Below are 13,812 nucleotides of genomic sequence, written 5' to 3'. Positions count from 1 at the left end.
GCAGAGGGTCGTGCCTGCCAAAGGGAGCCACGTGTCCCAGCCAGGAGACCGTGTGAGGGCACGGAGAGAAAATTGGGGGCGAGGCCCGAAATTGTAAGGACACCAACACAGGCGACGGGAATCTGGGTTGTTAGAACCAATAGTTTAAGCGAGAGGCGCTTGTTGAAAGCCCCGGGGTAGTTTAACAGTTAAATGGTTAGGGTAGATTAGGAGATGTACCCCTCCGCACCATCCATCCCCTCGCTGTCGTTGTGGGCCGCTGGACCCACTTTGGGTAAGATCGCCGAACTCTGGGGAGGCCATTCTGAGGCTTCGTTGGGCCTCGACACAGGACGTTAGCTCTCCCTTATTCCCCTCCGGGAAGGGAACGTAGGGGTTGGGAGTAGGCTCGGTGACAGGATAGGTTAGCCGAACAAGGACGATAAAGGGGGTTCGGGGACGATTTATAGTGGGGGAGTAAAAATAAAAACAACAGAAAAAAATTAAGTTGGGGCTAAATTGGGGTTTGACAAATTAAGGGAGTGGGTAGGTACAGTGACAGGCAAAGGCGATAGGTGGGAGGGAGACAGGTAGGTAGGTCCGAGCCCGCCTTCCAAGTGGCCAGCACCACCGCACTCCCTCCACCAACCTCCACTGAACGGCAAAGGCTAGCCAACTCCATCGGCTGGCCGTGTTTTTCTTCGAGGCGGAGGCCGGCCAACTTCATCGGCAGCTGTTGTTTTGCTGCAAGGCCTGTGCCATCGGCTGGCCGTGTTTTGCTTCAAGGCCTGTGCCGGCCACTTCATCTGCAGCTGTGGTACTTCGAGGCCTGTGCCGGCCAGTTCGTCTGCCGGCTGTGTTTGCCTGCAGCGGCCTTGTTCTGCGGGCTGTGTTTGCCTGCCACCTTTGCCATGCCATGCCCACTGCCCACGTTCACCAGCCCCGTTCAATTTTTGCTTTGCCCCCCCCTGTTCATTTCCATGTGCGCCAGGATCAGAAAGCAACAGTTTGCAAGCTGCGAGAACTGCCCTGTTGGCAGCTACAACACGGGCCTGCAGTGGCGGCCCGTGCACCGTGTTTGTGTTCATGCATCCATTCGTTGTGCTCATTGCGTGTGCCACTTGAGCTGGCACGGAGACTACGTTTGTGCGGCCCATGCACCGTTGTGGTTCACTGCGTTCAGTTCAAAAGGGAAGGCCTTGGACTGCGTGTGAGCAGCCAGCCACGTTCCCTGTCACCTGCATTGTTTGAGCCAGAGACTGCATGCGGGCAGCCTGGCTCCCTGCTAACTGCTTTTCTTTTGCAGAGTTCAATGATCCTGGGCCATGGTTTAGTGTAAAATTTGTAAGTTAAGGTTAAGATGTACTGTAAATATGAGTGCACCCCCGGCATGTATGTTTTAGCGCCGGCAATTTTATTTAAGTCGTCCGTGTGAGTGAGTTTGTTTAGGTAGTTACGCAGCTCTCAGGTTATTTATTTTGGGGACACGAATACCATGAATGTCGCACTCAGGGATCCGTAGGTAAAATGTACTAGGGGAAAACTACACATGATGGCACACGAAAATTTGACGACTCGGGACGAGTCTGTAAAAAGGGAAGGGGGTAGTGTTGTGGTTACCAGATTCGCAAACCACCATTCAGGTCCCTTAGGTGAGGTATCTCGGTAAGTGCATGTGTAGTTAGGCCCAAACCCGTTGTCTAGTGGGAATACATGTCATTTATACGTGCTGCGACTCTTTAGGATAGCCGTTTTTCTTTTACTATCTTTATTTTGGACCAACCGCCATGATTACCATCACAACCACAACATCAACCACCAACCACAACGCCGCTTCACCACAACCGCCACGACCTTCCCGTCACACCTCGCAACCGTAGCATCGCCACCGTTCTTGCCCCGCTGTGGGTACCGGTGTTGGACTCTTGCAGGGCGCACGTTGAACAGCGTGTACAAAATCACGGATTTTGTGCTTCAAAAACGGATCAAAAACGACACACGCCCACTTTTTGCCGTCCAATTGGTGAGCGAGGGGCGGGTGGCCCCGCCCCCAGGGCGATCGATATATGCAAATTTGTGGATCAAAAAGCCTTCACGCCCACTTTTTCTCGGGCCAATGGGGAGCGAGGTGAAAGGTCAAAGGGAGGGGGTCAAAGGCGAAGTTACGGGGGGATAAAAAGACGGTGTTCGTCAGTCAGGGAGAGTCGCAAACGAGAACGAGAAGGAGTCGGAACGAAGGAGAACGAGAAGGAGAACGAGTCGCAAACGAGAACGAGAAGGAGTCGGAACGAAGGAGAACGAGAAGGAGAACGAGTCGCAAACGAGAACGAGAAGGAGTCGGAACGAAGGAGAACGAGAACGAAAAGAGAACGAGAACGAGAAGGAGTCGGAACGGAGGGGACGAGTGTGGAAGTCTGGAGCCCGAAGCCTGCAGTGGCTGGAGAAGCTGAAGAGAGCCGGACGAGGGGGTGCTCGCGTCGGTGCCAGGAGCTGCACGCCCGAGGGAGGCCGGCAGCGCGACCTGGCCGAGGTGGAGACGCACACCAGGGATAATAAAGATCCTCTATACCCCGAGCATCAGCAACCCCCTCCTGTTTCCCCCCGCGCTGAGATAGTGCGACCAAGGGGGCCCCGTTCCCACCCCTGCCAGGCACTGTCCACGAGGCCCGCGGGTTGCGGGGCCATCGCCGCTCCGCGTCTCATCACCAGACGGGTAGGCCCGACCCGGTCTCGGCCTCAGGCCTGCCTCATTCTTGAGGTATTTCTTTTCCTTGGTTTTGGGTATGTGTTGTCGGCGCCCTCTGTGAAGTAGAATTGTATAAGTGTTGCCGTGTGCTCGGTAGTCGGTATTAGCTCTGCACTGTGTTTTCACTTTTATGTTTGCTTTTTGTGTAAATGGAAGTGTGTTTTCTTTTTTTTGTGTGCATTTGGTGGAATTGTATTTGTGTGCTTCCCGTGTGCCGAGAATAAATGTGCTTTATTGTTGAACTGTTTCCCGCTTCGCTTCGTCATTCTTTCTTTGAATCCCCATCTTGCTTCACGTAAAGGGTTGGTAGTGGGCTGAATACGCCCGATAATTAATCGAACCGTCGAGGTCGACGATAACACCGCTCGGTTATTCTGATAGTACGGAACGGGTCGCTTAAGTGGCCCGTGTCCGAAGTCGACCTGCGGCGAGGTGCGATCGCCCGGTCTACCCTCCGCGTGGGTACTTAGGTAGTTCGAATTTGGCGAGCAACCCTATCCCACGCGGGGGCTGATTGGCTCGATCGCGGTGAGACCGAAAGGTCCACCCATGACTGGTTCCCGGCGTTAGTCCGAGAGGGTCACGACTGGATTGTCCGTCCGGTGGGCGACGTGCCGCGATTCGAGTTACGTGGCCGTTCGCACGCCGGCGGGCGCGAAATCCGCAACAATATATATATAGTTTTGGAAAACTTACCTCGGGAGGAGAGCATACATGGACACGTAGGTGACCCGAGGATCAGTTATTTCATTAGTCTTTGTATAGATAGTCCTTGGTCCCTTGTGAAAGGGCTATTTTAGGGGCATGCATTGGCTAGGCCATGTTTGTCCTGTGTAATATTGTTACGGATGTGGAAACCTTGTGCACACAAACAGCCAGAGTCCCCGTAGTTCAGTTATTTCGATAAGTATGTGTTAAAAGTTAGAATCTCTCCTTCTGTCTAATGGGAATTTCGAGTGGCGCTACGAGTTTTTTTTAGTTAGGTTTTTATACAAGAAGAAGAAGAAGAAGAACAACAACAACAACACCCTCACTCAACCCGGTCGCCATTGCCCACGTGTTTTTGGCTGAAGGCGTGGGCGGAGCCTTCATCACCTCAGATCCGCCTCCGCCCCAGAAAGGTGGGAGTTGCCCCACCTACCGTGGGCCTGTTCAATGAGAGATGGCCAGCGGATCACATGATGGGACCGTCCAATCAGGAGGCGAGTGGCTAGGAAAGGAACCACTTCCACCTCAAGAGAGTAGAGCAGTGATTGTGGCGATTGGCTTGGTCTGCGGTTGTGATTCGAGTGGTCTGCGGTCCTTTGCGGTGGCTCACCGTGGTGGTGGTGACCGAAGAGGAGCGATCGAGGCGACTGCCTAGCATCTGAAGTGATCATAGCGACGGCTGAGCGTCTGCGGTCGTGGTGGCTTGGTCTCGTACATGGGCCATGGACTTCAGGTCGTGGGCTCGAGTCCCACCGTGGTGGTTCGGGTCGGTGTGACCGCACGAGACGGGACAGGTACCCCGGCCCGGCTCTACCGGCTAACGACCCACGGGGTCCAGTTTATTTTGTGTATGTGTGTGTGTGTGTGTGTGTGTGTGTGTGTGTGTGTGTGTGTGTGTGTGTGTGTGTGTCCGTGGGCCCCGTCTGTAAGTAGAATCGTTAAGTGCCTTGTTAATTGTACATTATATTTCTTTATTCGTGATAACTCTGCTCTGTGTCTCCCTCCCGATTAATGTAAAATAAAACCCCTGTTAAATGTACCAGCTCGTTTTCTGCGCTTTCTCTCATTGGCCAAGCAAGGTGCGTATTGAGAAATAGTAAAGCCGTTCGTGCCGTAAATTGTTCATTTGGTCCGGCGCGGCTTTGGTAACTTCTGCTCGGTTACGCCGGATCCGAGTCGGTGATAGCGACTCGATTCGGACAAAGTCAGCCAAGGGTGTGGTTTCCCCGGTAGTTGGACGGCGTGAGTACTTACGTAAATTGGAATTAGATAAGTGGACCCAACCTCACGGCGTCGAAACATTGGAGACCACGGTCCTCAAAGTGACCCGTGACCTTTCGGAGTTGTCCGAGAGTCACGACCTAAATTCCGGGTGTTCGGTGGGAGACGACTCCACTGCTCCACCTCGTGGTCGTTTATCGCCACCGAACCCTGGCCCACAACAATATTCCCCCCCCCTCCCCTTCTGTGACTTTCAATCTTTATTCCTTCACACCATCATTCTGTTCAATCCCTCTGTTACTTTCAATCATCTCTCCATTACCCCCATCGGCCCCTTTCAATGGTCCACCAATAATCTCCCCTCCATCAAATATCCTTTCAACAGTCTCTCCTTCACCCTATCGGTCTTACCTTCAATCCCACGGCCGTTGTGTCATCCCGAGGTCGTGCGGGGTTCCTTTCTGTGTTCCCTCCATCCATGCATTGCTTGGTAACCCATCAGGTGCTCTCGCTTGCATGTTCATGTCGCGTGTCGCATGCATATTCGTGGTGCTTGGTGCTCGGAATGGCCTGAGAGGTGCAGCACTTCTCGCAGGCATGGTACAGCGCAAAACAGTGCAACTGGGCATTTTCCGCACGGAGATAGCGGCTGGGGGGCTCTCACTTCGGCTTTGGCGCAAAAAGGCGGGGCGGCGGCTTCAATGAAACTTCCCTCAGAATGGTGTGACAATTTCTGCAAGTGACCCGCCCTCATCAGCTGTGGACCAATGGGAGTGGGAGAAGGCTTGTGGGAGGAGGGAAAGAAAGCTGGTGTGAAGAAGAAGTGGAAAGGCATGAGGAGGGCTCATTACAAGCTCACGTGAGCAGGGACAAAGAGCGCTCCTGAGCAGACGGTTCAGAAAGCAGAAAGGGAAGAAGCAAAAGGCAGAAACTAGAAGAGAGGGCAGACGCAGAAGGCTAAGGGAAGCAGAAAGGAGAAACAAACGGGACAAGCTCACAAGAGCAGAAGACTGACAGACTGAGAAGGTTCGTGAGGGAAGAGAAAGGAAAGTTTCAGGAATGGTGGTGTCGAGCTTCTGTGGAAAAGCAACACTACTTCCACGAGCATCATCCTGCCCTCGAGGCCCTATCAGCCATGAAGGACGAGGAGTGTGAACGGCGACCTCTCATCAACGAGGACCTGAGGAGGAAGAATTTGAGGCAGAGGAGGGCAAGTTGCACATCTAGCTCGCATATCTGGGGCGCCAGGGAGGACTCACCTACTGGGTCCGGGAACCTCAGGGTGCGGCTGAGTGTCCGCATCGCCACTGCACATCTTCCCCATCCATTTTCCGTCACATTCTCCTGTATATATATATATATATATATATATATATATATATATATATATATATATATATATATATATTTTCATCAGGTCCCTCTCCCCACCCCAACCCTTCCTCTGCCTCCTCCCATCCCACCTCTTGAGGGACCAATTAATCGATATGGTTGAAATCATGATGCAACAGATGTTTATCCTCATTGCCGTGCAATGAATCTGGGGTGCGTTCAATGACCAAGTTTCTTGGAGAGCTCTTGCCAAGTGACTTAAGCACTCAAGCAAGAACTCCATGAGAAATCGTTGATAAGGAACGGCTGGCTTGGCAAGCACTAACTAGCTGCTTCGTAACAACACACCACTGGACATCTCAACAGCATACAGCACATACAAAACACCAAAAGGACATTTTTGAAAATTAAAGACCTAAAATATTAATTATGAGTATCAATTGGCCTGAAGTATTAATCTTTAAATTTTAATCGAAAGGCTTTAAGGTTTATTTTGTTGAGGATCTACCGGCTGCGCGATACTCAGAGCGCGTATGTTCGTGGTATCTGGAAAGTGTAAATAAATGCTCTTGTGTCCCTTGTTTCTTCCTCGCTGTTTGTTTAATAAATACATACATGAAGTCACTTGGTCTCTGTGAGTGATTAGATTTTTTCCAAATCACAAAACCGCTTTAATCATGAATCGTCCATCAAATCACAGATTGGGTTCGGGTGATTAGCATCCGCACAAAGCTGCCCGGTGACCGCTCATGTGGCCATTTGAGTGCCGGGCATGAGCGAGTACCAGCACATCGCTTAGCCAGCTCAGATGTTCCACCGATGTACCGTAGCCTAGCAAACAAATCCACGACCCCGCTTGGAGCATCCCAACTGGGGTGACCACTTTATCAGTGGTTTATCAGGATTTGGACCAAGGTCATGTTAGGTCAGGTATGGGAGCATGCGCCAGAGAAGTGCATCGCTGCGTCCACTTTCCGCCGGGACTCTAGGGGCCTCCGTCTGGCCATCCCCAAGGCATATGTCTGGCCCATCCCCATCTCCTTGAGATGGCGATCAACCTGCTGCAACCACGAGGTACGTGGTCGTGTCCCGTTGGCCATCTCCACTCACGAGGCTTCCTCGCTGAGAGAATTTGGTGAACAGGATCAGCGTCAGGAAAATGAGCCACATGTCCATACAGCCGCAGCTGACACTCACGGACTATACAGGTAGCAAAGCTCATCTGATTCTCTCTCAGCAACCGCTCGTTTGACACAAAGTCCGACCAGCGATAGCCAAGGATTCTCCGAAGAGACCTCGTACCGAAGGAGTGAAGTCTCTTTCTCTGATCCCTGGTCAGAGTCCAAGTCTCACATCTGTAGAGCAAGATTGGAAGCACCAAAGACCAGAAGAATCGGACATTTGTCCTCCAGCACAGGTACCAACAGCGCCACACCCCATGATCCAGTGAATCCATGACTTCCCAGCCCTGACCCAGACGTCTATTGACTTCTGGCTTACAGCTAGCGGAGACATGAATATCACTACCAAGGTAAGTCAATCTCTCTGTGACCTAAACATCCTCACCACAAACAGGTACAGACAAGATAGCAGCATCCAAGATGTCATTGAAAGGCTGGATCTTAGTTTTGACCCAGGAAAGCTGTAATCCCAGCGGCTCAGACTCCTCATTCAGCACCTCGAGCAAAAGGATATCCAGAGTCTCACAAAGATGACCACATCATCTGCGAAATCAAGGTCAGAGATATTGACATTCTCAAACGATGCACCGAAGCTTGATCTCTCCAACATCCTCCCCAGAATCCAGTCCATACAAGCGCTGTAAAGTGTGGGGGCCAGTACACACCCCCTGATGAACTCCAGTAACAACTGGAAATAAGTCAGAGATGGATCCACCACAACTCACAGAACTCTCAGTACCAGAGTATAGTTCAGACATCAGATTGATCTGTTTTGGTGGCACCCCTTTAAAACCGGGCAACTAACATGTCAATCAATATGGGGCAGTCCATACATAACCTTGAAATGGCGATATAAATTCGAGAATGCAATGTGGGTAGTTGTAGAGTTGGAACAAACTTGCACTATGCATTCGGGCAGGTAGCGTTCTCCCGGCATCTGCCAAACCCAGATTAGTCTGTCGGACTGCCAGATGGTGAAGCATGATTCATCGCTCCAGAGTCCAATGGCGGTGAGATTTACACCACTCCAGTCAACGCTTGGCATTGTGCATGGTGATCTTAGGCTCGTGTGCGGCTGCTCGGCCATGGAAACCCAATTCATGAAGCTCTCGACAAGCAGTGCTTGTGCTGTTGTTGCTTCCAGAGTCAGTTTTGAACTTGGTAGTGAGTGTTGCAACCAACGACAGATAATTTTTCCACGCTACACGTTTCAGCACTCGGTGGTGCCATTCTGTGAGCTTGTGTGGCCGAGCACTTCGCGGCTGAGCTGTTGCTGCTTGTAGACGTTTCCACTTCACAATAACGGCACTTACAGTTGACCGGGGCAGCTCCAGCTGGGCAGAAATTTGACAAACTGTCCCGTTGGAAAGTTGGCATCCTATGGCGGTGCCATGTTGAAAGTCATTGAGTTCTTCAGTGTGACCCATTCTACTGCCAATGTTTGTCTATGGAGATTGCATGGTTGTGTGCTTGATTTTATACACCTGTCAGCAATGGGTTTGGCTGAAAGAGCCGAATCCACTAGTTGGAAGGGGTGTCCACATACTTTTGGCCATGTAGTGTATATATATATATATATATATATATATATTGTTGTGGTTGAGGAAATTCGCAAACCACCATTCAGGTCCCGTAGGTGAGATATCTCTGTAAGTATATGTGTAGTTAGCCCCAAACCCATTGTTTAGAGGGAATAAATGTGATTCATTCGGGCTGCAACCCTTTAAGATAGCCGTTTTTCTGTTCTATCTTTATTTTGAACCAACCATGTCTCAACCGCCATCAGACAACAACCACCAACCACAACGCCGCTTCACAACAACAACAACGCCAACAGCCACGACCTTTACCCTCACAGCTCGCTCCCGTAAACATCGCATCACCGCCATTCCAAGCGTCGCTATGGCCATCACCGCCACTTTAGGCCCTCCACCACCTTCGCCTCTCCTACTGCGGCCGTTCCCGCGCCGCTTGTGGGCGCCGAGCGTCAGGCTGTCTTGGCCTCGTGCGGGACGCGCGCCGAGCCTCAGGTGCAAAAAGCGGCCTTTCCGAGGGGAAGGCGGATCAGGAATGATACACGCCCACTTCTGATCCGTCCAATCATTGAGCGCGGGGCGATTTGGCCCCGCCTCCAGGCGCGTCGGAGTAGAATCGGTATATGCAAATTCGAGGATCAGGGGAGGTTCACGCCCACTTTTCCTCCGTCCAATGGGCGAGAGTGACTCTGCCCCCGAGCTCATCCTGATCCGGAAATTTGCATATGGGTTCTCCTGCCACACTATAAAGCGCCGAGCGCAGGGCGAATTCAGTCAGTTTTTGTTTTGGGTCGGAAGCAGTTGGAGGCAGTCGCAGTTCTGGGCTCGGGCGAGTTGGATAGGTGTGGCGGCGGCGGAGTGTGGCAGCAGCAACCAAGATGGGTCTGGAGGAGAGTCGGAGTCTGTCGGGGTTCGGAGCTTGTCGGGGAGCTGCAGAGAGGGGAAGCCGGGAGCGCGGTCGAGATCGCAGTGGAGTCGCTCGTCGCGGGACCCAAGCAGGCCGGCTGTCCTCTTTCGCCCAGAGCATCAACAATTCCCCCCTTTCCCCCCCCCCGCGCTGAGATAGTGTGGAAAGGGGGCCCCGTTCCCACCCCATTCCAATCAGTGTCAACGAAACCCGCGGAGGAGCGCGGAGTCGGGGCACCGCCGCGACATTTGCGGCTCATCACAAGACGGGTAGGCTCCACCCGGTCTCGGCCCACAGCCCCGTCTGTCCCCTTGTATTTGAGGGTGGCCCCTTTCTTTTCCTTTTGAGTATATGTGTTGTCGGCGTCATCTGTAAAGTAAAACTGTGTAAGTGTTGCCGTGTGCTCGCGTAGTTGGTGGTAGATCTGCATTGTTGTGTTCCTTTTGTTACATTTGCTTTTGGTGCATAATTGTTGTAATTTTTTGTGTGCTTTCCGTTTGCCGCGGAATAAATGTTGAACTGTTTTTCCCGTTTCGCTTCGTCTTTTCTTTAATTGAATCTCCATCTTACTTCACGTAAAGGGTTGGTAGTGGGCTAAATACGCCCGATACTTAATTGGAACCGTCGAGGTTGACAATAACACCGCTCGGTTATCCCGATAGTACGGAACGGGTCGCTTAAGTGGCCCGTGTCCGGGGTCGACCTGCGGCGAGGTGCGATCGCCTGGTCTACCCTCCGTGTGGGTACTTAGGTAGGTCGAATTTGGCGAACAACCCTATCCCACGCAGGGGGCCGATTGGCACGATCGTGGTGAGGCAGAAAGGCCCACCCGTGACTAGTTCCCGGCGTTAGTCCGAGAGGATCACGGCGGAATTGTCCGTCCGGTGGGCGACGTTCCGCGATTCGAGTTACGTGGCCGCTCGCACGCCGGCGGGCGCGAATTCGCAACAATATATATATATATATATATATATATATATATATATATATATATATATATATATATATATATTTATATATATATATTTCTATATATATATATATATATATATATATATATATATATATATATATATATATATATATATATATATATATATTTGTTTCCTCACACACACAAATCAAAGAAAAGGCTTGATACACACTGAAACACACGCGAAGGTTAAAAAAAAAAAATACAGTCAAGGTTTGTGGAAGCGCTCGAGCATTGAACAGTCATGACACGATATAATAAGAGACACCAGCAGTGAAGCTGAAGGACAAAACAGAGGGAGACGGACAAACAAGGGTAAGAATGAGGGGTTGGGGAGGATGCAGGGGTGGACAGGACAGAAACAGAAGCAAACTCTGAGGAAAGAGAAACTGGAAATTTGGGAGGAGGAGGGCCTGGGGTGGACGGGGGAGTTAAACAGGGTAAAAAAAAAAAGATCAATAGTTTTGAATTTGAGATGGTGGTGAACAGTTGTCTTGAAGACCTGGAAGGAAGAATTACATTAACGAGGATGTGGAAGTTGGTTCCACAGATGGGAAAATAGAGGAATGAAGAAGTGGAGCTGAGTGGTGTTCTTGGATTTTTGGAGTTTCATCAGAAAGGGGTTGATGGTGGACTGTTTGCGCCCTGCAGAAACCTGGGTGGGACCAGAAGAGACCAGAGGGTGCAAGCACGGAAAGAGCAGAGGGTGCAAGACCAGAAAGGAGGCAGTCGAAGAAAGAGAGACTACCGACCTGTCTTTGATGGGAAAATGATGAGGCCATAGTCTCAGCTTCAGCATGCGATTCCAACGATCTTGAAGGCTTTGGTTTATTTGGTGTCAAGCTGAGCAAGGTGTGAATCAGGGGAGCCAGCCCAGAGGGGAGAGCAGTACTCCATCAGGAATGATTGAACTTTCTCAAGAACATTGTTAAGAAAGCAGATGGGAAGGTTTGCCAGATGGTCCTTTCGGGGAGAGATAGTGAGAGTTTGAGATTTGTCAGGATTGAAAGACATATTCCAAGTGTTTGACGAACTTGTGATTTTGTGAAGATCTGAAGAGAGGGAAGAGGCCTGCCTGTCTATCTGAAGGATGAGTAATAAAGTTAATTGTGCAGAGTTGAAAGTATATCTTTGAATAATTGTGTACATATAATCTTATGTATTGCAAATTTCATGCTGACATTGATGTTCTCCATTTAAGCTGTTTATGTCATCCCAACCAAAACATGATATTCCTCAACAAAGCCCACAAAAATGATTGTTTTGGTCAAGAGTGTTTGGTGTTGGATTATGTAACAGATTAAACATTGTTATGTAGCACACAATTATATAATAAATCACCAACTATTCATCTGTAATACTAAATCAAACCCATAGCAGAGTGACCTCAGATCAATTTTTGCTGGTGGAGAACCAGAGAACCACCGATGCGTTAAGCAATCATGACCTGCATGGGATACCTTACCGGTCGTCCTGGTTGTCCAGGTGGGCCCCGCTCTCCCTGCAGAAAGAAACAGACATGGTTACATTAAGACTTCTCTATCTTCAACCTTTGGCAGAAAATGCAGAACGTAGATGTATATCGGTAGTAATAGCAAGACTATATAACCTGAATGGTGGGATGGAATGTCTAAGAGCTCTTGGACGTGGAGAGGAAAGTTGAACTGTTATTGATGGAAAGAGAGACAGAGAAATTCCAGCTGAATGGGATGTAGAAAAAGAACAACATCTGAGAAGGAGAAGAGTACCAACCAGTCTGCTCTGAGTCATGAGATACCAAGTCTGGGTTAGAATCTGCGTGATTAGTTCGTTCTTCAGGCTGAGTCTTAATCCTTGTATGAGGTCTTGAGCTTGGGTTGCAGTTCAAGTTGTGACTTCTTGAGCCTGAGTCTGAGGTTCATGTTACAATTTAGTCTCTCGTTTGGGTTATTGTTAGAGTCAGGATGCTAGAGTCTTGGGCAGGCTGGCAGGATGGCCTAAAAGGTATTTTACACTCGCCATTGAGCCATCTAGGCTGGGTTTGAATCCTGACTCAGCTACAAACTGTCATCCTGGTGCCTTGCAGGCAGGGCGAGGCATCAATGAGTGTGTGTGCCATCTCTCGGATGGACGTTAAAATGGATGTTCCGTCTGCCGGCATTAGTTGGTGGACGTTGAAGATCCCACAGGAGGAGAGTTATCTCAGGCACCTTGAACACATTCCAAATTCTTGCCCTGGCCTACAGAGGGCGTTGCAGCAGTGGCACAGCTACACCGCAGCCGATGATTCGACTCGCAGCCTTGTCTGCATACGAATGACGATGAAGAAGATTGGGTATGACATTTTGAGTCCGAAGTGTCATCGATACTATAAAAGGGCCGTGCGCGTGTGTGTGTCGCCATTTTTCTCAGAGATGGCTGAACAGATCTTTATCAAACTTTCAGAGGTTCATCAGTGAGTGCCAGGGAGTGTTTTAGAGAAAAACAATTTTTTGAAAAATTTGAACGCAAAAAAGTTCATTTTTTGGATTTTTTTTTTAAATCGCTCTACAGTGCCAAAGGCTTTGTCGTGAAAGGTGATATTAAATGATACCCGACCCCATTATTTTGTGGGTGTAGGCCGAAGGAAAGTGTTTTAGGCACCCACAAAAAATAGAAAAAATAACAAATTTATTTCTTCAAAATGTCAACAGGATTAGAAGAGCACCAGGCAATGTCGGGTACTCTTTGGGCAATGTCAGGTACCCACGGGGTAATGTCGGTTATCCACCGGGCAATGTCGGGTACTCTTTGGGCAATGTCAGGTACCCACAGGGTAATGTCGGTTATCCACCGGGCAATGTCGGGTACCCACCGAACAATGTCGTGTACCCACCAGGCAATGTCGTGTACCCACCGGGCAATGCTGGTTACCCACCAGGCAATGTCGGTTACCCACCGGGCAATGTCGGGTACCCTTTGGGCAATGTCAGGTACCCACTGGGTAATGTCAGTTATCCACCGGGCAATGTCGGGTACCCACCGGACAATGTCGTGTACCCACCGGGCAATGTCGGGTACCCACTGGGTAATGTCGGTTATCCCCCGGGCAATGTCGGGTACCCACCGGACAATGTCGGGTACCCACTGGGCAATGTCAGGTACCCGCCAGGTACCTCTGCCAGGACTACATAATCTGAAATCCAAGTTTGAGTCAAAGTACATAGCATTTAGGACTTTATTTTGGACTTTGGTTCTACTTTCTAACAACA

The 13,812-nt window shown here is 50.1% G+C and overlaps 1 protein-coding gene across 3 annotated transcripts in view; it reads right to left on the bottom strand.

Annotated features, from left to right (window-relative positions):
- LOC147009889 (uncharacterized) overlaps positions 1-13,812 on the bottom strand; it is a 177,921-nt gene that overhangs the window by 111,690 nt on the left and 52,419 nt on the right. For all 3 annotated transcript variants that reach the window (XM_085861485.1, XM_085861484.1, XM_085861483.1), the window contains one exon: positions 12,048-12,083. In XM_085861485.1, coding sequence (XP_085717611.1) covers positions 12,048-12,083 — 36 coding nt within the window. The remainder of the gene's footprint in view (positions 1-12,047; positions 12,084-13,812) is intronic.

Source organism: Eptatretus burgeri, chromosome 17 (genome assembly GCF_056783735.1).
Source record: "Eptatretus burgeri isolate ZD-2024b chromosome 17, Ebu_testis_v1, whole genome shotgun sequence".
Classification (NCBI taxonomy): Eukaryota; Metazoa; Chordata; class Myxini; order Myxiniformes; family Myxinidae; genus Eptatretus; species Eptatretus burgeri.
Note: the sequence above shows the minus strand (reverse complement) of the source record. Positions and strands in the feature narration are given on the sequence as shown.